Genomic DNA, 27,041 nt, shown 5'->3' with positions numbered 1-27,041 from the left:
AATAATAATATTATGTAAGATTAAAATAAGTACATACCTAGTCTCAAAGTCTGATTTAGTATGTATGGGTCCTGTACCAAAATGATGAAATACAATATATTTAAAGGAGTTGATAGATTTCTCATTAAAAGATATATCCTCAGAAAAAATATTGTTAGATTTCTTTTCGGTATTTTCAAATTTTTCTGTTAGTGCATTGCAGTTATTTCAGCGACTACTGTACCTCCAACTAAACAGTTTTATAAGCAGAAACTTTCGATTTTGCAAAAATCATCTCAGCATACCGAACTTTTTGCGAAATAATAAAAGCATCAACAATTTTGCAAATATAGACGCACCTCTCGGGCGCTTGACCTCATCTAAATAAAAAAAAACATTTTAAAAAAGGAAAATATTTTGAAACCTTTTTGAAACGTTATTTTTTTTTATGGCGGCAGCGTGCGCGGGAGGTTTTCACCCCCCTGTGGCGGGGTGCGGTGACGTCACCGGTCTTATATACGCGCGCCGCCGCGCCCGCCCCAGTGCAGTGCGTAGTGTTGAGCGATGCGTGTTATGTGAGTTCTCTTTTACTTACTAAGCTTTTGTGGATTCGATTGGATAAAATCATTTTTATTTTATTTGAAGTTTTACAAAAGTTTGAGAGGAGATTCAGTATACAGTGGCCGATAAATATAGGTAAAAATATAGTTTTATAAATTTATTTTTAGGTATTAAGTATAAATAAAACAAAATATTACATTTTTTAAATAAATTATAAGAGAGAAATAGAGAATTTTAAAAATTAATAAGTAATTTGATAGTGCTGCGGACGCGTTGAAGTCTTTTTCGGGGGTGATTTGGTAGCCTACGAGAACGTGCGGATGGAACATTTTATTTTACTTTTATTATATAATCTTCTGAGATATTTCTGTACAGATTACTTATATTTTTTCAAATAAAATAATTTAACAAGAAATACTACTCAGAATATTATTTTCAGAACAACACAGTTTAATATTTTTACATTTAAAGCGTCATATTTTATAACTTCGTAAATTTATCTGTGAGTAAATTTTTACAGAGTTACTTATAAATAAAACATTACATAACTTTATAATATTTTAAGTACAAAAGTTTTATTGGCACTGTAAATAATGGAATCGATATAATATTTCACTGTGATTTTTTACATATTGAACAAAAGAATCTGATACTTAAAAAATGTACTAATAAGTAAATCATAAAAATTGTTACTTAAAACTTAACTTTCTTGCTAGAGTCACTATTATTTTTTCATATATGTAATTCTATAAAACATTTCGAGAAATTATTATTATCCATATTGTGATCTCCTATTAATAAAAAGGTTGAAAATTTTGAAGACGATAACATTCATCATCATATTATTGATAATGGGGATGATGATGATGATGATGCCAACCGTGATGACGCTGATGGTGGTGATGGTGGTGATGGCCGCGTGTGGTCACCGCTCATGTAACAATGTGCTAATTCCTCGATGCGGAGTTTTAGGAAATACTCTGTATGTGTAAAAGTTGCCAATTCCACTTCATCACCACTCCATCACCATCACCAGTCATTCACCAATATCTCACCACTTTACTAGCTCATCCAGTAAAAAGTTACATATAAATTGGAATTGACAAATACGATTACATTTAACTATTGTTTGCTCGACTCGTAAAATAAGTAATAACAAAATTTTGCAAATACATTTGTAACGCAGCTATTCGTTTGTTCTTACAGTCGTTCATTTAGCCTCAAACTAGTCTATGTCCGTTCCCAGAAGTATGTACAATCAGAGAAGTTGATTCCTAGGCAGATGGGGGACCTACGTAGTTTGGTCGCGTTATGTCAAACCTAGCTGATAGATCACAACATTGAATTGATTATTGACATGATCCGACCAAAAACTATCAATTGCGATACATCAATTCAGCGATTTAAGCGCGAAAAGGTAACAAACGACATAAGTATAGATTTAAATAAATTAATAAAATCTTTGAACTGCAGATGGACATTATTGTAACAAATTAGAAATTAAGAATTAACTTCATTTATTAATTTTTATTATTTTAAACGATATTTTACTCAGTAATATTTAAAAAACTGAAGATACTCTTTCATACATCCAGTGAAATGTAACTTTTCTGTAAATACAACAAATAAATTATTAAAATTAAATTTGATACATTATAATTCATTGTGCATTCCTTGCATTATGTAATTTACATTTACATTGTAAACATTACACTCCCAACAAAACATCCGCAGGATCATTAATCCGCGTCGAATTTGATCGAAAATTAATTCATTACATCAACATACGCGCATTACCAAATACAGCGTTTGTGAAAGAAAATCGCCGATTGTAGATAATTCCGAGTTTCGCCACTCCGATGGTCGATAGCCTGCTCTACATAGATTCTTAAAGTCTATAAGGAATCTACCTCGGGAACCTAACGGAGAACCTAATTAGAAACCTAATCTACAAATTTTGGTTGTTTAATTAACTGATTTATTTGTCACAGATTTATTGTTTGTTAAAATTAAATAACCGAAAATTCTTGGTTTTCTAGGTATTTTTTTAATGTATTGGAATTTTTGCATTATTATTTTTTTCACTTGCGTCACTTCATTACTTTTTTATCTATATTTAATCTCCACGGACTGATAGAGACTAAAATTTAGAACAAATAAATTATTAATTTTTTTTGTAGAGTCTGCTATATTTTTCCGAACGATCATTATTCATATGGAAATGATTGACTTTAATCATTTCCATATAAATAATGATCGTGGAATATAAAAATGTTAAACTGAAGGTAAAAAATGTTACCATCCTCCCACGGATAGACCAATATTAAACATGTTACACTGACATAACACAGGTACTAATTTGTAGCGAATTTGGCGTTTCTTACAACCTTGTTTAGATCTTTTTATAAACTTTTTTGGAAGCGACAAAAATCTTTTACATCTAAGGCTTATATGTAAACGTTTTATATAAATAGTGTGTATAAAAAATGTATATAAATATTTTTTTATTATTAAATATAAACTTATATTTTCAGGCCTGAAATTTATTCTAATATTATGTCTAATGTGTTGGTATGTACGCGTGCGCTTAATGATTAAGCTACATGTCCCAGGAACATTCAATAAGCTTAATCCCAAAAAAATGAACTTCTACGAAAATTAAAGAATAAGTTAAGATTTAAATTACGGAAAACATTTAATATAATTTTAATAAATATAAAAAAGTTCTCTACTTTTTTATGAAATGCGAAATATTTGGCTGAATAAATAATTGAGTAAAGTTTTGTATGCAATCTGCGAATATCTAAATGGGATGTGGTAATCTGATTTTGAATCTTCCCCACGCGGGGCTAATGAAATATTCTGAATATTTAACGATTGCAAGATAATTACTGACCGTATATTATTGTGAGGAAACTTATAGATTATTAATTCCAGTTAATAGTCCTACGATATTTTATTGACTTTAATTGTTGCTTTTTTAAACTATGTCCTACAATGTAACAAGAAATACGCATAATTAGTTTATTGATATTCAATATAAGTCAAGTAACCTATTATACCAGGTACTACGATCATTTTATTATCATACTAGATGTCCCGCGCGGCTTCGCCCGCGTAAATTAGGAATTTTACAGAAACCGTACATTTTCCCATAAAAAATATTTCCCCCGTTTTTCCCACATTTTCCTGAGTTTCTTCGGTCGCATTAGTCTTAGCGTGATAGCGCCTATAGTCTTACTCGATAAATGATCTATCTAACACTGAGATAAGTTTTTAAATCGGACCTGTAGTTCCTGATATTGACGCGTTCAAGCAAACATACTCTTCAGGTTTATAATATTAGGTAGGTATAGATTTTTTTTAATTATCGACAAACTCGAGTCTCGATCTAAAAGACTATGAAATGGTATAATATGGTAGTGACGATGATGATGATGATGATGAATGTAATTTGCATAGTAGCATATGCTTTCTGTTCTTAAAACAACGCCGAAACTCCCAAACTTGTATCTATAAAGAATCAGGAATTCTCTCAGCACCTTCCGAACCACGGTATACCAGGTATATCTCGGTGCAAAATCTTACTTGTTGGTAGCATATACTTAGAATACTTCTCACGAAACCGAAGTCACCACATGTTTCCCTATAAGTTTTGAGGAGTTCCCTCGATTACTTATGGATTCTTCATCAGATCACCACTTTTGTGAATATAATACCAAATTGGGATGATACCCTATATACCAAAAGAAAAACAAACGGCGGAGTAATCGTTGAATATAAGAAAACGAACATAACACCTCCCCCATTTTTAAAGTCGGTTAAAATTGTAGCCTATGTGTTATTCTGATGCATAAGCTATATTATTGTAAAGTTTCATTAAAATCTGTTCAGTAGTTTTTACGTGAAAGAGTAACAAACATCCATACATCCATACATCCACACATCCATACATCCAAACAAACTTTCGCCTTTATATTAGTAGGATTTTCACTTATTCGCGACAATTCAAACTTTATAATAAAACACTATCACCACTTCCTGATAAGGTGCGGATAGGCAATCCACAACTTATTTGACAGATGCTGCATCTGTCAAATAAGTTGTAAATAGCCTATCCGGCACCTTATCAGGAAGTGGTGATACAGGCCCTCAAGAAATTAAACATGTATTGTTACTTGACAGTTTACTTTAACACATTCATTTCTAGGTTTTTCAGACTATAAACCACGAGAAGAAGCAGTTATCCTTCCGTCAGTTTGTTTTTAATATTTGCCTCGCCGAAAGCCGCAAAGCCGCAGCCGCTGGAAAATTGTGTAGGTTTATCATGTCACAGGGATTTAAATGAAAATATACATTAAGGGAAAATATAATATAACAAAACACGAATTTATAGCATCTGTTTAAATATTACAATGATATTTTATAGTTAGCGTCTCTATAACATTTTTCTTCAACTTGTAGTTTGTGTTTTTATAATTATTTAAAAAGGTAAATAAATAACATAAGGCTATTATCAGTCTCGTGTTATTTAAATGTATATTATTTAAATTCATGTTTGGTATAAAATACTCAATAGCCCATACAATACATCATACGTTAAGGAAAAAACTCTTTATTATTTAGCCGGTTTTACATGTACCACAACTAGATAGATGGTGTCAAAAACTTTCCGTAAAATCTTAGAACTTATGTTGTTGCCATAAAAATCCTGTTGGAAGCAAAATAAACGTGAACTATCCTCAACATTAGCATATTCCGCAAAATAGGTCCGGCTGACGTCACGTCATGACGCGATTTCGGAATTTTCGTCTCGGTATTTATGGTGATATAAAATTCTATGTTGGGGTTTTTCGATACTTGAACACAATTGAGTTTTAGATTCGTGTGTTGAATTTAAAATTTATACTAAATTCGATTATACAAAGGATATAATATTATATTGAGCTTGCAGAGCTGTCACAACTATTGGAGATATTTATTTATATTAAAAACATGGTATTCTTTTCTTAAAATATAGTATTCGGTTTCAGCAAATTTAAAAGAAAATAATTTTATAAAGAACTGTTACTCGACTGCTCCAAATGGTGTTATTTATCGAGTGCATAATATTATGTGCTAAATATTTCTTTTGTAAGCTCCAAGTGTTGTAGCATTCGAGTTTACTCTATTTTGTTTAACTACAACATTAAAAAAAAACCTATTTAACTATTATATATAAAACTATAAACATTAACTATTTAACTACAACAGCTGATTCCACATCCAACCTGACAGATTCTCTCAATGGTTATACCATTCGCAATGGTTATATTTATAACAAAGAAAAATTTGTTTATCACCCGGGGACCGTGCATTTTATCGGGATAAAAAGTATCCTCTGTCCTTTCTCGAGACTCAAAGTATACCAAATTTCGGCAAAATTGGGTCAGCGGTTGAGGCGTGAAGAGGTAATAGACAGACAGACTGACACTATCGCATTTATAATGTTGATATGGATATTTATCCTTTGCAGTATGTTGAGGTATTGTAAAGGCTCTATATAGGTTATAAAGAAGCGACCGTTGCGGGCGGGGTCGCCTGTCGCAACGTCTTGTGAAACACGCGACCTCGCGCGACAACTATGTGACGCGAAATTCCGTAAAGCCACCTTAGCTCGAAAGCTCGAAAGCTAAGAAAAGCACTAGGATTAATAAACTTAATGATGCAGTATCCGGCGTAATGTCTCGAGCGGAGCTTGGTAGGACTTGGTAGGGCTTTACTTTAATATAATTATTTTACATATTTTTTCAACAACGTATGTGGATGTTTCTCTGTCTACATACGTGTGAAGAGAATCTCGTAAAATCGCACCCTTACCATACCCGTTTTCAGCGTCTAACAGCATTCTTTGTAACTAACTAACCTAAACTAACCTCCCCGAGGTCTATTCCATATATCGTTGTTCTATGCAAACTAATAAAAATATCTTCTCTTTCCAAGTAAGTACTCGTATTTCTTAGTCCATATTTTATCACACAAGTGTTGGGTTTCCTATCGTTTATCATTGCAGCAATCCTTTAATGTAGCCCAGTGTAAACATCATGGATCCCCTCGTAATGTAATTGACACAGTTGGTGACAATAGTGCGTCGACAATGGCCGCTGATTGAGCTGCCACGATGCGCTTGCGCAATAAGATTGAACTATTTTGAGCTGTCATGAGGTATAAGCTGGATAAAGCTTTCATATCTTTTTTCTGTTTGCCTCAGATTGACCATTAGTTTATTTGTTTTGGTAACACATAGTACTATAGTACTATGTGTTACCAAAGTACGTATACGTCCTTTCTACAAAATAAAACTACTATTTTGGTGTATTAGTTTAAATAAAATTACAATATTAATTCTTAGAGTTTAGTGTCCTTTGGTATTAAAAACCGGCTTTGCCCAGGTTGCATCTTTGCGTAACATCACAGGACCCCTATTTATTATCATGGACCGAAGTTAATACATGTATATGATATGTATATATGTAAATAGAATCTTTAGATTATCTGCCAATATGATTCATTACAAAATGAATTTCGTAAACTGATTTTGATATCAAGGCGATCTCCTCGTGGAATGTATCGGTACTGTTTGAGTTTAGATTTATAGATCTATAAAATTTTAGTGTTAATTAATTTTTACTGTAACTGATAATACAGCAACGCACCCGTGGCTAAGTTTTAGCTGATCTAATATTTAAAATGGGAGCTTTTGCATCAAAACTACTCGCCCGGTTTGCAACAAAATCATTATTATTAGGATACGTCCTATTAAATGCTTTTTCCTGTCTTATATGCCTTAACGTAAGGCTGAAAAACATTATAATGTGATATATTATCTTTTCATGCATAGAGTCACAGCTATAACTACTTATATTTTTAACAAATGGTCCTCATAATATGTGTAACAAAAATAAGTGATAATACTTAAGGGTGTGTACGTGTTCCTTATAGATAGTTCACTGTGAAAGTAGCAGCGCTGAAAGACCAAATTTTTTTTCACTTTTGTATGGGGAAACTCGTGACGCTCGGGCCCTTGCCCATACAAAAGTGAAAAAAAATTTTCGTTATCACTTATTTTTGTAACACCCTGTATATTTTGAAAGCTCCATAGCACAAGCGTTTTTCAAGTTAAGATTACAATAGAAGTTATATTTTTAGCTGGTGCCAAAAGAGTCTACAATACAATTTGTCTTTTTAAAGTATAATAAATAATAATGTATCCCGTAGATGAGTAATGTTCGTAATCAAGGTACTGCCTACTGTAAGGCTCTGTGTGTAGGCGGGCGGTCGCGTCATCCCAAACACTTTTTCAAGTTTAAGGTCGATTACAAATGAGGGATTTCACTGTATACATTTAAATGTGAATTGGTATATTATGTTGATCGTGTGTGTACACTATTGAGTTACCTAATTTCATGTCATTCAAAGTTATTCAGGGTAAAGGCTGATATTAGTGTCATTGAGTAATGACATAAATAAGTAATTGTTAGAAGAAAAATAAAAATATAAATTTTATGGATCTGTCGTAAAGCTTAGCTCAGGGCAATGACTTATCAGGGACGTATCAGTTGCAATTTTTTATGTCAATTGATATCGTATGTACCATCGAGGAAATTGATTCCTAAGTAGTTGACAGACCAACGTCATGTGGTCGGATCATGTCATTTCAATGTCAATTGTGATCTGTCAGCTGTCAGCTGGGTTTGACGTAATGCGACCAAAAGAGTAGGTCCTCCATCTAATCTGCCTAGGAATTAACTTCCTCTATAGTATATTCCCCTTACTAATAAACGCTGTGTAAGCTTTTAATAGTTATACAGTATTTTGTCTTCTTCAATCCAATTAAAAATGTCACTTGTGTGAGAGGAACAAAAAACTGTATAACTATTCAAAGCTTATACAACGTTTATTAGTAAGGGAGCTTGTGTTTTAGCTCGATGCACTCCTTCACCATAAACTATAAAATTTCATTCACCTACGTTTCCGCATGTTTCGTCAAAAGACATCCAAAGTTTTTCATTCGCGTATTAATATAATAAAAATGATGATAATTTTTGATTGATGATGATGATTTTATTAACAGTAGCTAATCATAAAATTAATTATTAAAGTGTAAGATTCATCTATATTTCCCAATATTTAGTTGCAAAATTTTTGCGAGATTTGAAAATATGGGTCAGTTGAACTAGTCTATATACAGTTTCACCACTTCCAATTAGTCCTGACCCGGGGTCGAACTCGTGACCTGTCGGACGGTGTCGTTATCGGCATAATGATGATGAACCTAGGATCGATACGGCGCTCGCATCAAAGTATGCAAAAGAGGTTTTTAAACGCTCTTATTAAGTAAATGTGGGTCATGTCAATTATACCTAATCGCCCTATATTGCCCATCACTCATCACTAACTGCCGCAATCAGAGACGAATATTAATTACTTAACTATAATTAAATGAAGATTTTAACATACGCCCCATACATTATCTGTCAAACTCTTCATTAAATTGAAGTTTAATCATAATTAAATGCTTCTGAATGCAGCAGTAAATTACTAAAACAAAATTAATGTAGGTACTACGTGTATACTAGAAAGGTTTGTGGTACTATTTAAATTTTTTTTCTTTCAAAGGGTTTTTGTTGTAAAAAAACTTAAATTTCCAAATACTGATATTATAATATTTTGTTACATGGTAGGTACATTACCGCGTAACGAGCAAAACAATTCAACCATTGCAAATCATATTTAATTGAAGTATTAATGTTAATTAATTCCAATGATTCACGGTTTTCGGGATTATTCAATGATAAATATCGTGATTAATTATCGAGTTGAGGCTGCTCGCTACGCCATAAAAAACTTTTACAATATCAAGATGAGCATGAGTTTTTTACGTTTGTAAAATAAAAAAATCCATTGTTCTGTAACGGAACTCGCCTTGTTTAGATGTTACGATGTTAGTGACAACAACATCATAACATCCTAGAGCTGCTGTACCTTTCGGAATTTATATTATGTCATCTTCGATCATCCGCTTCACTGGTTGAAAAAATATTGGACTAGTTTTTCTAGTTAATTTAACCTAAACCTGTAATTTTCTTGACCAGGATCTACTCGAAAAAAAAGCGATTGCATTTGATGAAAATATTTAAGGTTATGCCTTAAATATTATCATCCAATCAAACCAATCGACATCATTGGAGTCTTCTTCATTTCCTACAATTATGTGGCCAAACTTGGTGGAAATACGGAAGTGTTAAATACCCACTAATTATCGTGCATCGACACATCGCCATGACATTTGGGAACAATAGTACTTTAATAAATATTAAATTTGACAACCTTGACATGGCGCTGATTGCTGCGGTGTTCCCAAAGAGCTTTCGCGCCTTTTATTAGTTTTGCAACTTAGAGGCCGTCAAAAAAGATTCACATAGATACCTAACTTTTACTAAAGTATATAAAATATTAAAAGCTCGCGTCTTCTTATGATCAAAACGAAAAGTAGATTTATCTATTCCCGTGGTCGACTTTCCACCGGTGTTAAATGAAATCGATCTAGTAGTTTTGGAGCCTATTTAATGCATATAAACATCTACCTTCTCATTATAACATTATGTTGTTGCCACGCTGAAACACTGCATGTAAAGACTAAAGTTATAATAATTATTATTTTATGAAGTGCATATGATTCATAGAAAACCTTTCCCTACATATTCAAATGACCTTTGCATAATTAAATGAGAAATATAAAATTGCAACTGTCATTCGCACATTAGATACGGATCGAAGTGAGTAATCGCCTCGTGTGAGTCCCACGAAACATCGACCCAGCAATTGTCTCTTGTAATATTTTAACCTACGACACTATCGCAGTAGAGATCTCAGTTAATACATAGTATTAAGATGTTATCTAGTCTTTGTCTGAACACCTAAACATTGCGGTGCAAGGTGAGGCTTGAGAAGCTTCAATGAATCGTTATAGACTTTATTATGCCGAACAGGCCATATGCGAATTCATGAAACAAACGTGTGAACGACCTCTACTTTTTATTGACATAATATTTTTAATTTTAGAACGCTGTAGGTTGGTAGCATTGACGAAAATGGCTTAACGATGATTACTGATCTATAAAGGACGTGGAGTGATTTAGACGACCCTAATGTGGAATGATCTCGGTTAATTCAATTTATAAACAACATTAAACCGTGCACCGAAATCCACGTCGAAATAATTACGGGTTAACAAACGACGCGTGACCTATTAAAGCGATCCTTGCGATGGCGCCAAAAATTACAGATGAACTTTTTACATGCGGCTCAGCTATGACTAAGACGTAACGTATGATTATGCCTAGCCCTGAGACTCCGCCCACGGGCCACGCTTTCGATGGCCTCGCGCCTACATTACCTAGGGCACTCAAACTACTTAGCATTGTCTAAGCACTAAGTAACACATATTTTGACATTTCGACACCTGATAAATATTTTGTCTCTTTTGCCATTTATGCAGCCTTCTCAATGACTCGACGTGCGGTTAAAATAAGCAAATTTTTTCAACTGACTTCGAAAGCAAAATGGCTTCCCACCATAAATGTTTACACTTATAGTAGGAAGCCAGGAGTTTACTTTTAAAAATCTAATGTAACCTCTACATAATCTCTTTTTCCGAAAACTTTTTTACTAAAATCTCATATTTTCGTGTCACTTGGAGTATATTTAAAGCTACTCTGGTAAAAGAAAATTATATACTATTTACGACACTATTAAAACACAGGCAGACGTGACAAATCATAAGATTCAGTTGTTACGAATGATGGATAATGTAATGACCTAGGTGTAGAGTTGTTTGTCACGGGAGGAAGTGAGGTTATTTGCTAATTATTTAGCATTACTCACCCGCGTCTGCCGTCACATGTCATAGGAACCTTCGCCCGACCGCGCTGTTTGGACAAATCATAAATATTGACCTCTGTATGTGTGATATTTTGTGGCCGACCCTACGACGCGTGTCATAAGTCATACGTTTACGTCCCGTAGACAATTATTGCCGTCTCCCGCATTCCACGCATTGTTTAACTTCGTTTTGATCTAAATGTGAACAAAAAACGGTTCAGTTACATCTGCGACTATTTATGTGTCCCTGAGATATTATTACTTAAGTTTGACGGAAAATTGTTTATGTCGAAATTTTCAATTATTCATGGAATTTTCACTTATAATACCACAAGAGTTTAAAAATTATCGGATATTTCCCGATAGGTTCGTTGCAAACAAATGAAGGATTCGCTTCGCGCTCGTGATTTTTTTACCTGAAAAACTTGACGACTTTATTTGTTTGCAGGGAACCTTGAGGGAAATGCCAGATAATTTTGAAGCTCGTGTGGTATTCGGGGGATTATTTTTCCGTCCCAAATGTCGGCCAATATAATTGCACCATGAGACACAATTGAATTCAACCTGTCAGTTTGACGTGTTTGTCTTTTATATTATATAGCAACTACCAGAGAAAATTTTCAAAAAATTATCAGTATAATACCATATAGGTTGTACCACGTGACGTCGAATGGTGCAATTCTATTGGTCGATATTTGGGTCGGAAAAATAATCACTTATAATACCACAAGAGCTTCAAAATTATCGGAAATGCCAGATAATTTTGAAGCTCGTGTGGTATTCGGGGGATTATTTTTCCGTCCCAAATGTCGGCCACTATAATTGCACCATGAGACACAATTGAATTCAACCTGTCAGTTTGACGTGTTTGTCTTTTATATATAGCAACTACCAGAGAAAATTTTCAAAAAATTATCAGTATAATACCATGTAGGTTGTACCACGTGACGTCGAATGGTGCAATTCTATTGGTCGATATTTGGGTCGGAAAAATAATCAATAAAAATAAATAAGAGTATAATACTTTTATTTTTTTAATGTCGGCTATTTACCATGCAGTAAATTAATAGTATGAAAATAATTTAGTCATACTTTTTGTTGTTTTGTTTATTTATGTAAATAATTTTAATTTGGATCCTTGAATAATTCATTACGAATATAAATTCGTTCTCACAGATACTTAACACTTAGAAGAACACCCTGAAATAATCCGACACGGTGTCAGTCCCCGTGAACCTGCCTGCTCATACCTCAAATGACGACCTTTGTTTTAATAAATGACGTGCAGTTATTTTAATGATGGCAATACATGACTCCGCATCGAAGGTACAGCCGACGAAACCATGCTTATCATATTTCCATAGCGTTTCTATGGCGGCAAGGTTAAAAATGTTGAGCGTCGACTGTACGAGAGGCTCCGGGTGCTGTACGGAGTAAATCATTCCATTCATTGATATTAATTGTGTTCTGTCAAGCCTCTGACAAGTTCAAAGTTCAAGAACGATGGCAGATTTAAACTTTGACCAGAATCGAATATTATATTATTTTTACATTCATCATTATGGCCTTTCTTATTAGCATCGCTTGTTATCGAAATGCTTGAATTACTAATGTGTTATCCAAAATAATATAGCAGAAACCATAATTTTATATGTACATTAGCGATTTTAAAATGCTTAAGAAGGCACCTAAAGTATATTGTAATCAACGTATTCCAGACGTCAGGTTAGTATGTACGTGATAATTCACATTAGTATCGCCGTGGTATTACCATGTTTAGACACCATGACGCAGAGCCGTGGGCGGAGAGGATGTTGCCATGAAAAATAAGGATTAAATCTACCGTCACTTGTAATGCGTAGGATAACTATTACTCGCCAATAAAATTTATTACCAATATCAGAATATTAAATACTAATGTTAGGACATGATGGCCTTAGGGCTAGACACATCCGGAATGGCTCTGTGGATTCATAATTTCAATTTTATATTATTAATAATTTAGATGGTCTTAAACACCACACAATACGAACCATGAGTCAAGAACCAAGAAAAATACAGTTTTATTGTATAAATTCAATAATTTTAATATCCGTAACAGTTATGGTCAAAGTTATGGTTATAGTTAAGACCAACTTAATTTTAACCTTAAATTTGACCACAGAATTTGACAGATGTCTGTTGCTGGTCTGACAAGGCTTTAAATGAAGGTGGGCGGGGGGCGCAGCTGGTAAAGGAGAACTGTCAAAAATGGCCTTTTTGTATGATGACAGCGATAGTTCCATTTTTCGCCACGTTCATTTCAAAGCCTTGTCGAGCTCTATGGTCATCGTTAAATATGGCATCCATTATTGACTTTAACCAAAGATTGGCATTTTGCATTGTAGACTTTATAGTTAAAGTTACAGTTACAGTTAAAGTAAGTTGGTGCAACCCACCCTAAGAAGTGTAGTTGTAATTTGTTGCCTAATGAATGCCTAAACGCTCATAACGTTGACTAGCTTGAGCAAACTCACTTCAGTAAGTGCTGCGTCATTTGAATACTCGTCGTTAATTTTAGCCCAAACCTGTGTGTTGTCTGACACCGGCTATGATATCATTCCCCATCTATGTCTCCAATTTATTTTATTGCCACGGCGTCTGCGAGCTTTTACATTTATTAATTCACGTTGTATTTTATTCAAGGAAAACATATAATTTTTATTTAAAGATACTGTTGTAAAAAAGGTTTCTAGGTACTGGTAAATAATCGTATTCAAACGTTTATTATAATTTAGTAATTACTTATCCATAATAATGAACTATTCTCTTGTTACAGAAACATGAAGCCACTGGTGGTGGTGGCGTTTGCGCTCATATTGAGCGTCGGCGCGCTCCCCGAAAACATCGAGGACGTGAAGGAGTTGCCGCAAGCCAAAGACATCGAAGTGGAGGCGGAGGAGTCCGCGCCGCAGACGCGCGCCGAGCGATGCACGGACTGCACCATCAACTACGACGCCAACGGTGAGCCTCTCGCGGCGTTCAAGGCTCTGCCCGGGGCCGTCGTCCACACGCAGGAGATCGTCGAGGAGTGCACCCCCGCGAACGGATGCGCCGGCGTCAAAATCAAGGACGGTAGGATCGTCCAACGATTCGAAAACGTTAACGCTTTTAATGCGGCCTCCGCCGCCGACCTCGCCAACGAGTTCCAGTTCCTCTCGGCCGAGCTGGCCGCGTCCGGTAACGTACCCTACTGGTGGATGAACAAGGACTCGCCGTTCAAAGCTGGGGGTGGTGGTGGCTTCGAGAAGTTCACTAGCTCGAGCTTTACTAGTTCTAATTTGGGAGGCGCAGGCTTAGCGGGCGCCGGACTGGGAGGTGCCGCTCTAGGAGGCGCCGGAATAGGAAATGGCGCACTAGGAGGCGCCGGACTAGGAAGTGGCGCACTAGGAGGCGCCGGACTAGGAAGTGGTGCCTTAGGAGGCGCAGGTCTAGGAAGTAGCGCACTAGGAGTCGCCGGACTAGGAAGTAGCGCACTAGGAGGCGCTGGACTAGGAAGTGGCGCAATAGGAGGCGCCGGACTAGGAAATGCAGCACTAGGAGGTGCCGCACTAGGAGGATCCGGATTAGGAGTTTCCGGACTAGGAAGTTCCGCCTACGGCGTGGGATTATCCAGCTCGAACCTAGGAGCTGCGAGTTTAGGAGGTGCTGGCATAGGAAGCTCTGGAATAGCCGGCGGAATAGGAGGCACTAGACTAGGAGGCGCCGGAGTGGCGGGCGCCGGATTAGGAAATGCGGCGGTAGGAACGACTGCTTTGGGAGGCTCGAGACTAGGCGGCGCTAGCGTAGGAGGCGCCGGCTTAGGAGTGAACGCAGTGGGGCTCGGGTACGGCGCGAGCTCGGGGTACGCCGGGGCAGCTGGCTATAACGGTGCCGGATATAGTGCTCAATCTGCTGGGTCGTCGCTTAATCTCGGGGGAAATCCCTTCTTAAACGGCGGCGTGTCCAAGTTCGCCGGTGCTACTAACCTGGGTGTAGCCGCGACTAGACCGACAAGTTTCCAGTCGACTTACGAAGCCTCTAGAGTTAACCTCGCTAAAAATCCGTTCCCCAGTGGTGCTAACATTGGTCAAGCTCAAGGTGGTTATAACGCTTACGGTACTAATACCCAAAACTTTGCGAGTACAGCAGTGAGCAAATTCTCTGGTTTAGCAGGCAGCGCGGCCACAGCGGGATCCAACGTCAACTTGATTCAGAATCAGCAGAAGCTGAACGAGTTTGACTTCACGCAGCAACAGCAGCAGCAGAACATCGGCGTCGGCCTCGGCCTCGGCATCGGCGGGGGAGCAGTGGGCTCGGGAGACCTGCAGCAGACCTGCTCGGGCGACGGCTACGCCTGCGTCATTAAGTCCCAGTGCATCAACGGAGTCGTCAGCGGAGCCGGCCTCCTGCAAGCTAGCACTAAGGTAGGAATTCTTATTACATCTATACAATTGAGAAGTTTAGAATATCTTTTTGATTTTCTTTGCCAAATCACATAGTCCATTATTTATACATAACTTTATTTAATTCACTAGACATAAGATAAGACGATAATTTAGTTGCCGATAGAAATTTTAAAATTGCGTTTCGAGAAAACCTCACAAGAATTTTGCACCGAGCCTCGCATTCCTCATTAGCCATAAAACTTCTTCTAAGTATTGACGCTATCGGCGCTGCCGATCTTCGATTTTATTTAAATCCCCTTTAGATCTTAACCTTCGGCGGTCATGGTGTAATGAGTTAAAAACTTTAAACCAATACTGGAAAGGTCAGTCGGTACTAATTTCATAATCGCCGGAGAGGTCGCCGAGCTAGGGCGTCGCCTCGCGAGCCTCGACTCATTATGTTATTGTTTCTTGTTTCGTTTTTAACTAATCAACAGTTGAAGTTTATTTTTAACTTGATGTCCCGCGCGGCTTCGCCCGCGTTAATTAGGAATTTTACAGAAACCGTTCATTTTCCCATAAAAATAGCTTATGTCCCTACTCTCTTCACTTGGTCTACTCTATATCTGTGCTTAATATTGCCATAAAAATTGCTCCAGTAGTTGGTAATTTCTTATATTTCCTCCGTTCTTCCCACATTTTCCTGAGTTTCTTCGGTCGTATTAGTCTTAGCGTGATAATATTAAGCCTATAGTCTTACTCGATAAATGAGCTATCTAACACTGAAATAAGTTTTTAAATCGGACCTGTAGTTCCTGAGATTAACGCGTTCAAGCAAACATACCCTTCAGGTTTATAACATTAGGTAGGTATAGATATTTTTTTTAATTATCGCTTGACAAACTCGAGTCACGAATCTAAAAGACTATGAAAAGTACCAATAACAGGGTCATTATAGGCTCATAAGTCATAACCATGGGACGATGCATGGTATAATATGGTAGTGATGATGATGATGATGATGAATGTAATTTGCATAGTAGCATATGCTTTAAGTTCTTAAAACAACGCCGAAACTCCCAAACTTGTATCTATAAAGAATCAGGAGTTCTCTCAGCACCTTCCGAATCACGGTATACCAGGTATACATCGGTGCAAAATCTTACTTGTTGGTAGCATATTATGCTTAGAAGTTAGAGTACTTTTCACGAAACCGAAGTCACCATATGTTTCCCTATAAATTTTGAGGAGTTCCCTCGATTACTTATGCATCCTTCATCAGATCACCACTTTTGTGAATATAATACCAAATTGGGATGATACCCTATATACCAAAAGAAAAATTTTGAAAATCGGTTAACAAACGGCGGAGCAATCGTTGAACATATGATAACGAACATAACACCTCCCCCATTTTGAAAGTCGGTTAAAATTGTGCCTATGTGTTATTCTGATGTATAAGCTATATTATTGTAAAGTTTCATTAAAATCCGTTCAGTAGTTTTTGCGTGAAAGAGTAACAAACATCCATACATCCACACATCCATACATCCATACATCTATACATCCAAACAAACATTCGCCTTTATGATATTAGTAGCATTGCTGGCTTTAATGGCATCTTTTAGTAATGGTTAAGCGTGAAGGAGTAACAGACGGACACAATATTACGTGTTTAAAATGTTAGTAAAGATAGTATTTATAGCACAAAACTGTCTACTTTTATATCGGCGAAATTATTTGCTTATTCTTCATCGCGCGTTGTCAATGTTTTTTTAACTCGTCGAAAAAACCGACAGGTTCAATAAATAATAGTGTAAAAAATGTCAAGGCTATGTACCAGGATGCTCCAGGTGTTTCTAACTTTTATTTATACTGCTAGATGTCAGATTTAATTACAACAATTATTGTCATAGTGATATGATTCACGATTGCCATTTTATGTAAATTAATAACGAACTAACTCCAACTATGTCCGCGGAATGTTGATTCGGTTTTTAGCGATTTTGTAAGTTATGTAAATGAATAGCCATCTAAATCTGCATACGTTTTGTAGTTATATACGAACAATACATTTTTTCCTCCTTTTTTGATATTTTTAATTTAATTTAGTGGGTGTTGTGCTTTCCAACGTCTTAGAAAGAACTTTCAGGTTTTTTGCACTGCAAATTTTCGATTCCGATTTCCGACCGCGACCGAAAATGTTAGGTTAGTATACGATTAACGTATACGATTAAATACGTATAATATGTATACGATTACAAATACAAATACAGTAATAAATACCTAAAGTCCAATTTCATTAGTATGAACGATCTTGTCAGATAAAATGCGGTAAAGATTGACACGATACCACCGCATGGTCGAATCGAAATCGAAATTCGAAACAATGCGTACTTATAGTAGAGATGACCGCAAATATTTTGGCCAGTGACCAGTTCCCGAGAATGCGACCCCGGCGGGTCGCGGGGGGGTAGCGGGGGGCTGCGAGAGGGTAGCGGGGGGTCGCGGGTTCGAGTCCGGGCCGGATTCCGCGCGCGGGTCACAGTGAAGTTTAGTGTGTCGTGTGTCGCAACCGCCGTAAACATATAAAGGACATCGGGGTACAGTCGGCAGAAACACGGAGATCTTAGTCAAAATTTAATGCGGCAATCTGGAAAATATACTCCAGAAGCATCGCTCTATAATCCGGTAATATTCCACAGAAGCGAATATAATATGAAACGAAATTGTTTATCATGTTTATAATGTAATTAATTTACGTACTACTTAAAAGTAAAAAAAAAAAACTCTGCTTTAAATAATTATTTACTATATTAAGATTTAAACCGTATCTTTTTGTATATAACAATATTTTTTATAAAAGAGTTGAACTTGCTGACGCTACCTAGGCCTATCCATTACTAGATCTCGCCGTAGCGAGTTATTGTTTATACAATAATCACATTTTGTGCGCACGCGCACCGTGCTGATAGCGGCGAGCTCGCGTCTTTGTGATGGCCGATAACAATGTCAACTGACTTCAAAGACGAATACTAGTAAAATTATTCAGAATCATATGCTTAAGCATCGATAAAACATTGCAACAACACCGTCGGCCATCTAACGATAATAATCTTATCATAAAACCAACGAGGATTAAGGATTTTTTATCTCAACATATCTCATTATCTTGGTTTATGAATAAATATAACGCGTAGTCAATTTTGTATAGATAAGTTCAGCGCTGGCGCGTGACTGACAATGATATACCCTACACAATAATGTGATAAAATCTTTTGCGAATATTGTATTTACTGGATTTAAACAGGGTGTAACAGAACAAAGTCATAATACTTAAGGGTGTATATAAATTATGAGTCCACTATATATAGTTTAATATTAAAGAAGCAGCGCTGATTTTCTTCAACTTTTGTATGGGAAAATTCATGACACTGGGGTGGTTGCCTATACAAATCACAAAAAAGCTCTCTTCTATACATATTATAAAACAAAGTCGCTTTTTTCCCTCGTGTCCTTTAACTACGCAACAGATTGTAATGATTCTTTCAGTGTTAGATAGCCCATTTATCGAGGAAGGCTATAGGCTATATATTTTTATTACGTTAAGACTAATAGGAGCGAAGAAATAGAGAAAAATATGGATAAAAACGGGAAAAAATATTTGAAAGGGCTAACTTGAACGCGCTAATCTCAGGAACTACTGGTCCGATTTGAAAAATTATTTCAGTGTTAGATAGTTCATTTAGTGAGGAAGGCTAGGCTATATTTTATCACGCTAAGACTAATAGGAGAATGTGGAAAAACGGGGGAAATTATTTGAAAGGACTTATCTCGCGAACTACTGGAGCAATTATTATGTTATTTGGCACAGATAAGAAGTAGACCACGTGAAGGATCATAGGCTATCGATTTTAATAATTTTTTCAGTGGCTATAATATATTTTATACCCGTGCAACACCGGGGCGGGTCGCTAGTGGTGATATAAAAATACTACCTCACAGTTCTTTTAAATGCTTAGAAGACAAACTTTGAAGGACGGATAGAATATTATGATGAAAGAAAAATATCTTAACGGATGCAGCGAAGCTGTAAATAAAAACCAGAGCACGATAATATCATTACAGCCTTTACTGAATTACTTAAAATAGTCATGTTCACCTCATCGTCGCTCGAATGTGCCAGTTCACCTCTGGTTCGGGCTCGGAGGACCATTTCATCATCCGTCAAATGTCGAGACTTTGATAAGGTTTGACATTAGATGAGCGTCGTTAAGTCTGCTTAATATAAAGTGACTGGCATTATATACAATATAAACCACAATTCAATGGAGATTGCAAACGTCTTATAATAATTTAATGTTGATATTTATAATTTAAGTAAATGTCAATAAAATTCAAATTTGGCATCACGTGCGGGATCGTTGATGTCTTTTGTATAGAACTTCTTGAAAACTTAAATGCCATTTTCTGGCCTCATCATTATTTTGTGTGTCTTTCTTGTAATATTGATTTCGGTCTTCTTTAGGTAACTTCAGTAGCTAGTCGATATTTGAAAAAAACTCATGCATACTCGTAGACGACTTTTTGAAACCACGATAAACAAAATCAGTGATTTACTATTTTCGCGCTACACGTACCTATACACATTTTTATGCAGTTCGGTTTACGCCAGGCAACTGTTACAAAAATTTTATAACGTTCGAATTTGCCCGTCTACAAGTTTTAATAACAATTCAATTCCTTAAATAATGACTACATTTATCACGTCAATTGACAGACATTTAAGCGAGTTATTAAAGATTTTTGAATACAATAATAACTCATCTCTGTTGTCAGCCCTCAGTTTCCTGGATAATGTTTTGGCGAATAATTCATCATCTTCAAGGATAAGGCTGTACTTCCGCCACATAAACGTGTAATGTGTGAACTGAGGCTTAACTTGTGATTGTTTCATTTTCCTATGTTTCATCAATTAAGTTAATGTAGGAAATATTAAAATGATTTAAAAAAAAACTGGTTAAGGGAAATTAAGACAAAATTTGAACGGTTAAAACGGAGTAAACCGAATCTTCCTATTTACTAATTATATTCAGATAACAAATTTAAATTTAAAAAGGTACGTTCAACAAGCAATAGTAAATATGTATCAATAATAATATTATTAGTGTTTGATGATTATTGATTAATGATGTTAATTAAGAATAATAATAACCATAAAGTATTATAGACACTGGTTCCCCTCGTGACCACGGCCGTTGCAACACGGCCGAAACGTCGAGAAAAAGTATGTACTCGTAGTAGCATTACTACTTAAATAAGTCGCGTTAAGTCCCGATTAAAAAGTTTAATTATAATGACTCTACAAGATAATTATTTATTCTCAATAACACTTAAATGAAAGAACTAAACTACATTATACAAATTATTTGAACTCAGTTACTATTACAAACTTTTCGTTTCGCTTTTCACCTATCTTAGTGCTTTCCCAATAACTAGGGTTCACCTGCAGTCTTGAGTAACATTTATACGGCTCGGCCTCGTCGCGCTCATTTCCATAACTGTTCTAAACTCATTCATAAATGTATTTAGCCATCCAATTTACATAAATCCTTAAGGAGAAATAATTGGCAGCAGATGTTCTCGGCATCCTCAAATAAATTCAATTATTTAGAAAATACTTGGTCAAGAGCGTCTCGAGAAGCCTCAAGCCTTCTTGGGATGTTCGCTTTCAAATTAGTTTTTATGGTGCTTACTTTGTACCGATAAATAGCTAGGCCTTGCTTGTACGCGTCTCTAATTAAGCTATTAATCTTAGAAAATCTTAACGAATCAGCCGCTTGGATGTGTGTCAATATTTTATGCGTTTAATTAGTATAAATAAATAGAATAAGAATTGTAATGTTTGGATTCACGTGCTCAGAAAAAATCTCTTCATATTTAACGACTATTTCAAAGTTACAATTAAAGCCATTTTTTCTATATCCTTCAAAGTTATAAATTAATCGCGCTAATTATTTATTTAGTAATATTTAATCCGCGTCGTTAACTCTACATCAATACAAATTATTTGAATCAATTACTCTGTCACATTCTTTCTGATGCATTTTTAATTGTTACGATTATAAACTAACAATACTCAGAAGTGCAATAATTGCAATATTGCATTGTATAATCTGTAATTGTGTGATTAGTGTGTAATTGTCTTTACTTAAGGCTTAACAATGGATCATCTGCAATTACGGCCGTGGCCGTGAGCCCTCCGAGAGCCAGGGACGTTCCATGTAAATTGATTACATTATATAAATGAATTTACTGTAAAATTCAGGGCAATAAAATAAATAAAAACATCTTCATTAAACACTCAAGAGACATATTAAAACAGCCAGACTATAAAGACAAAAGAATAAGAGACAAACAACTTATCATAAAACATAACATTATATTATCTAACCAATAACAGATAATAACATTACAAACTTTATGGCTATGCAATGCCCACAAGTAGGTACCCACAACGCATGTTTAAAGGAAATTAAAAAGTCAGTTATGGTAAGCCGAGGACGAGAAATAGAAGTGGAAAGAGAGAACTAAAGAGCTTTTTTTATAATTAAATAAGGGGGCAAACGAGCAAACGTGTCACCTGATGGTAAGCAACTACCGTCGCCCATAGACACTCGCAACATCAGAAGAGCTGCAGGTGCGTTGCCGGCCTTTCAAGAAGGAATACGAATTACTTGAATATTGTTGCATTAAAAAACTCCCAAGCACTAACGTCTTAATACTTCGATCGTGGGAATCGCAGACATAATAGATTTTGAATTGTTATGCGACAGCCGGGTGCCGCTTGGGGATTGATGGCTTAAGAAAAATTTTAATCACATTAACAAAAACGACGATAATGACGAGGGATGACGAAAAGGGCATTATATAATCCAATGATCCATTAGTCATGGCGCGGACTTGCGAGTCCTCATCGCGTCCCAAATACATCCTATTACCGTATAAGTCGCGCCTCCCGCGTCGGAAGCTTCTTGAAAGTTTTGCGCAAAAGAAATATAATATTTTATGTACATATATAATGTCTGCCTGTTAGCTCTTTGAACTCAAACCGCTGAACCGATTTAGAAGAAATTTGATATGAGAACCGAAAAAGCAATAGCTTATAGCTAGCCATAGCATTAATAGTTGTTATCGCGAATATACGGTTCCCGCGCTCTAAGCACATTTATTAATCTGTATCCCATCCCATTATGTCAAGTGACTTTTACTTTTATTAGACTTTAAAAACATTGCAAAGCTTTATAGTATCGTGTGTAAGTACTTTTTATCGGTGAAGATAGCATTTAAACGCAAATGTTAAATTATTATAAATTTATCTCGTATGTACAGCTTTTATGATACAAAATATGTTTTATGATAAATCGCTTTTCTAAACACGGGCTAAAAATATTTTTGTTTAGAAAATTCATATAAATAAAAAATAATTTTCAATTTTGTTAGTTCCACTTAAACTCGAGAACGTATAAACTGATTTGATTAATTTTAGTGTTGAAGTATACGTGGAAGTCAGAAAAGGTTCATATTAAGAGGGAAATTACACAAAGTTCATCGGGTCATCTATTTTAGTAATAAAAGTCTTCTTCAGTGACAATAACGAAATCGGAATTTTACACTAATAACATATTTTAAATTGGCCAACGAGTTGAGCAACCTCCATTAGGGGAATCCTTATCTAAAGCGTTACGATATTGTTTCAAATAAAAATTAGGCGAAATTATGCAATGTTACAACACTGACACATTTTTGTTAGACTCGATAATGACCTCACCGACTTTCAGATCAATCTTTAATTTTAGCAACTTTTTGGAGTGAAATTTTATTAATAAACTATCTGATCCATTTTTATAAAATTTAATAATATACAATATGCTTTGCGTCTCGAAATAGAATATAGGACATTTTCACGGAAACACTAACGGACCCCACGCAATAAACAAGTTAATTAACGGATGGATTTAAAAAATGTTTGTTACTTGAACTAAAACTGCACGTAACATATTTTTATGTTAGAAAATACAAAGTTTATCTTGATTCTTGTCTAGAAAAAATCTAATGAGACCCCATTATAGTGTTAAATCTATTATCTAGGTTTATTTTTATTTAGGCCTTCAATTTAGGCACAACATAACCATATTCTGTCTACTCCGACATAACCTTTGGCGCCAAACGTGTTTTTTATCGTTGCGTCAGCTGTCAAAGTATATTTTTAAAGATGTTTCAGCACCGCGGCAACGATCATACAGCCGAACGCCTTTGTCGCTGACCACGGGTTAGAGGTCGGCTGCTGAATGGCTGATTCGATAATTCAATAACGCAATCAGAAGCCTTATCCTTTTAATTAAGACGTGGACGAGTGCTAATAATTTAAGTGCACTTGCTGGCGCCTGCAATGTGTAATTAGTAATTAAAATTTAAATGAAGTTGCTGACTCTGACTGCTACAAGTTTCGTAGCGCGTAGAACCTCAAAACTTGATTTTGAATTTGAAGATTAATTTTCATCTGAACTGGAATAATTATATTTTCTTAGTATTTGAAACGCTTTAATATGTATTTAGAATGCTCTAAGTCAAGACCTTAAAAAGTCTAAGCAGACGTTGGTCTATCATACATATTATAATATGAATCATTTTATCTGGTGGCTATCTTTACTTGTAACAAATACTGTTTCAGAAACACATTAACGCATAAAAAGGCCTTATAGTAACAATGTAACAACTCGTCGATAAACTGACTTTACCTAGGAAGACAAACTTTAATTAATAAGCAATCAACTCAATAATAATAAAACAATTAACATTTATTGCGTGTCACATTAATTTAATAATTCAATAATAATAATTTACAGCTATTATTTTATTACAAAATAAACATTATCATCGGTAAATAATCATGGTATTTTGCATATATTTCTGGCGCTACTAGAAATATATTTTATGGAAGTGGTAGAAGTCTAATCGATCATTGAGGCTGTGTTTATCGTGTCGGTAGGCTTTAAAGGTGTCTGGGCTTAAATACCAACTACCATTAGCTAGGGCTGACTAAATGTTATCGATGCTGATTTAAATGCGACGAAATACTAAATTAGTTCCAAATGTTACGACAGAATGTATGATGACCGTAACTGTTTCTGCGCACAATAAACTAAAATATCTAGATATGGACAAAATCCCTGGAATGTTCAGATGCCCGGATGTTTACCCACCTTACCCACCTAGAAGTACTTGGAGAGTGTAGGTATTACTTATTTAATCGTCTGACTTTTTTTATCTACTAAAGTTACACTATACTTAGTTATTAGACGCTACAAACTTCATATTTTCGTATCCATTTGTATTTTTGACGTTTGAATCGAATATTTGATACATTATACCTACTATACGGTCAACGATTTCCTAAACGATAGCACATCTTGGGAGTAGGATGGCTGCTTGCAAGGCTGCTTCTACATTTATTATATGTGACTTACAATTGTGTATTCATATTGTATAAATTAAGTTATTTACATTGTAAATTTTATCTTTTTTAAAAGACAAATTTTCCACTTTTTTACTAAAAAGTGGCCCCGTGCGAGTTTCTTACGCCGGTTCTTCTCGCCGGGTTAGTTCCCGAACCGGTGGTAGGCAACATGTAGTTCAACGTTCTGAAAATATTTGATTCAAATTTATTCAGAAATAAAACAATTTTAATTTTTATTTTTTATTTTTTATTTTATTGTTCACTAAAATAAAAAATAAGCAATAATTAAAGTAGTTTACATCAATGACTTACATTTACATTTAAGTTTTAACTATTACACTACACTAGTGGAAACTTTTAATTATTGGCATATTGCTTTCTAATATGTATCTTAATGGAGTTGTAAATAGCTGTAAGTTTTCCTAAGAAAATAAAAAATAAATAAATAAGTAAGTAAATCATTTCAATCCATCATACATTTTTATAACTCATATTTGACAGCCCTGAAAAGTCTAGGTTTAGAAATAAATCTAAATACTAGATTAAAGGATAAACATCACACACACCGATCCACGAGATTAGATCCTGTTGAAATCCGATGATTTAACGGCTAGCTTATTAATTTATTTATCTTATCAGTAACGCTTAAGCCGATTATCTGTGTAAAGTGAAGATAATTTATCTAATAATATCCTTAAGTTAAAGGTTAAATACATCTTAGGCCCTAGCTTATTAGGAGTTAGGTACTGAATTTTGCACTCCCAATCATCATCATTATACTAAAATACTGAAAATAATACCAATTACATTTTTTTAGATATTTATTCTCAGGATAGTCCACACTTAATTTTTAGTACGTCTACGTCAACTTAGTTAGTATTCTGCAAAGGCCCCGTATTAGTTTCTTACACCGGCTACCTTATCACGTAAAAATAGCGATCAACAATCCACTAGCAACAATCGGGCGAGCGATTGCTGGGTGTCATGAATGTCACAAACAATGGTGTCATGTATAGTAATCGATTGCAATCGTATTGTTTTGGCTGGTGCGTGTTTATGAAATTGCGATTTTGGAGCAATTATCGCGCAATAATTGCTATCGCATTGCTCTCGCAAGACACGTGATACGGGGGCGGTTCTTCTCGCAGTGCTAGTTCCCGGACTGGTGGGCAACAAGTAGGAAAATCACTTTTACTGTCGTAATCGTACTATTTGAGTTATGTGTTATTAATGGCCATCATAACTGAAGAACGACAATTACATATAGATTCTTCTTCTTCTTTTAAAAAACAAGTTTCTCTTCATCACACAATATGACAATTGTGTGCCTCCCCCGTCAATTGAATTAAGAACCTGTCAAAGTTAAAGCTAGGTACCGAGCTGTAATCGTTACCGTAATTACATGCATTGTAACAAAAAAAATACGTATCTAAATAAATATTGACCAAAATAATGTTTATGTACCTTAATTAATCAGGCATGTCGGATTACAAGGGGTGCCTGACTAGCCAGGGACCGAATTAGCAAGGGTCTACTGTATTAATGAAATAATTAACATATTATGAGAAACCTAAAAACCCTACTATCTTATTTTATCCTACATCTTTTAATTTCAATCACACCTCGTAACGTAATGATTGATAGCGCAAAAC

At 35.4% G+C, this 27,041-nt stretch overlaps 1 protein-coding gene across 10 annotated transcripts in view; it reads left to right on the top strand.

Moving 5' to 3' along the window:
• Positions 1 to 526: 526 nt before the first annotated feature.
• Positions 527 to 27,041, top strand: part of LOC121727394 (fibroin heavy chain-like) — a 44,706-nt gene continuing 18,191 nt past the window's right edge. For 5 of the 10 annotated variants that reach the window (XM_042115226.1, XM_042115227.1, XM_042115221.1 and 2 more), the window contains exons 1-2: positions 527 to 554; positions 14,282 to 15,908. In XM_042115226.1, the coding sequence (XP_041971160.1) occupies positions 544 to 554; positions 14,282 to 15,908 (1,638 nt within the window). In that variant the 5' untranslated portion in view covers positions 527 to 543. Of the gene's footprint in view, positions 676 to 14,281; positions 15,909 to 27,041 lie in introns of all 10 variants that reach the window. The other 5 variants (XM_042115220.1, XM_042115224.1, XM_042115225.1 and 2 more) reach the window with 5 other exon arrangements.

The sequence above is a fragment of the Aricia agestis genome, chromosome 5 (assembly GCF_905147365.1).
Source record: "Aricia agestis chromosome 5, ilAriAges1.1, whole genome shotgun sequence".
NCBI lineage: Eukaryota > Metazoa > Arthropoda > Insecta > Lepidoptera > Lycaenidae > Aricia > Aricia agestis.
This window is presented reverse-complemented; position numbering and strand designations above follow the sequence as displayed.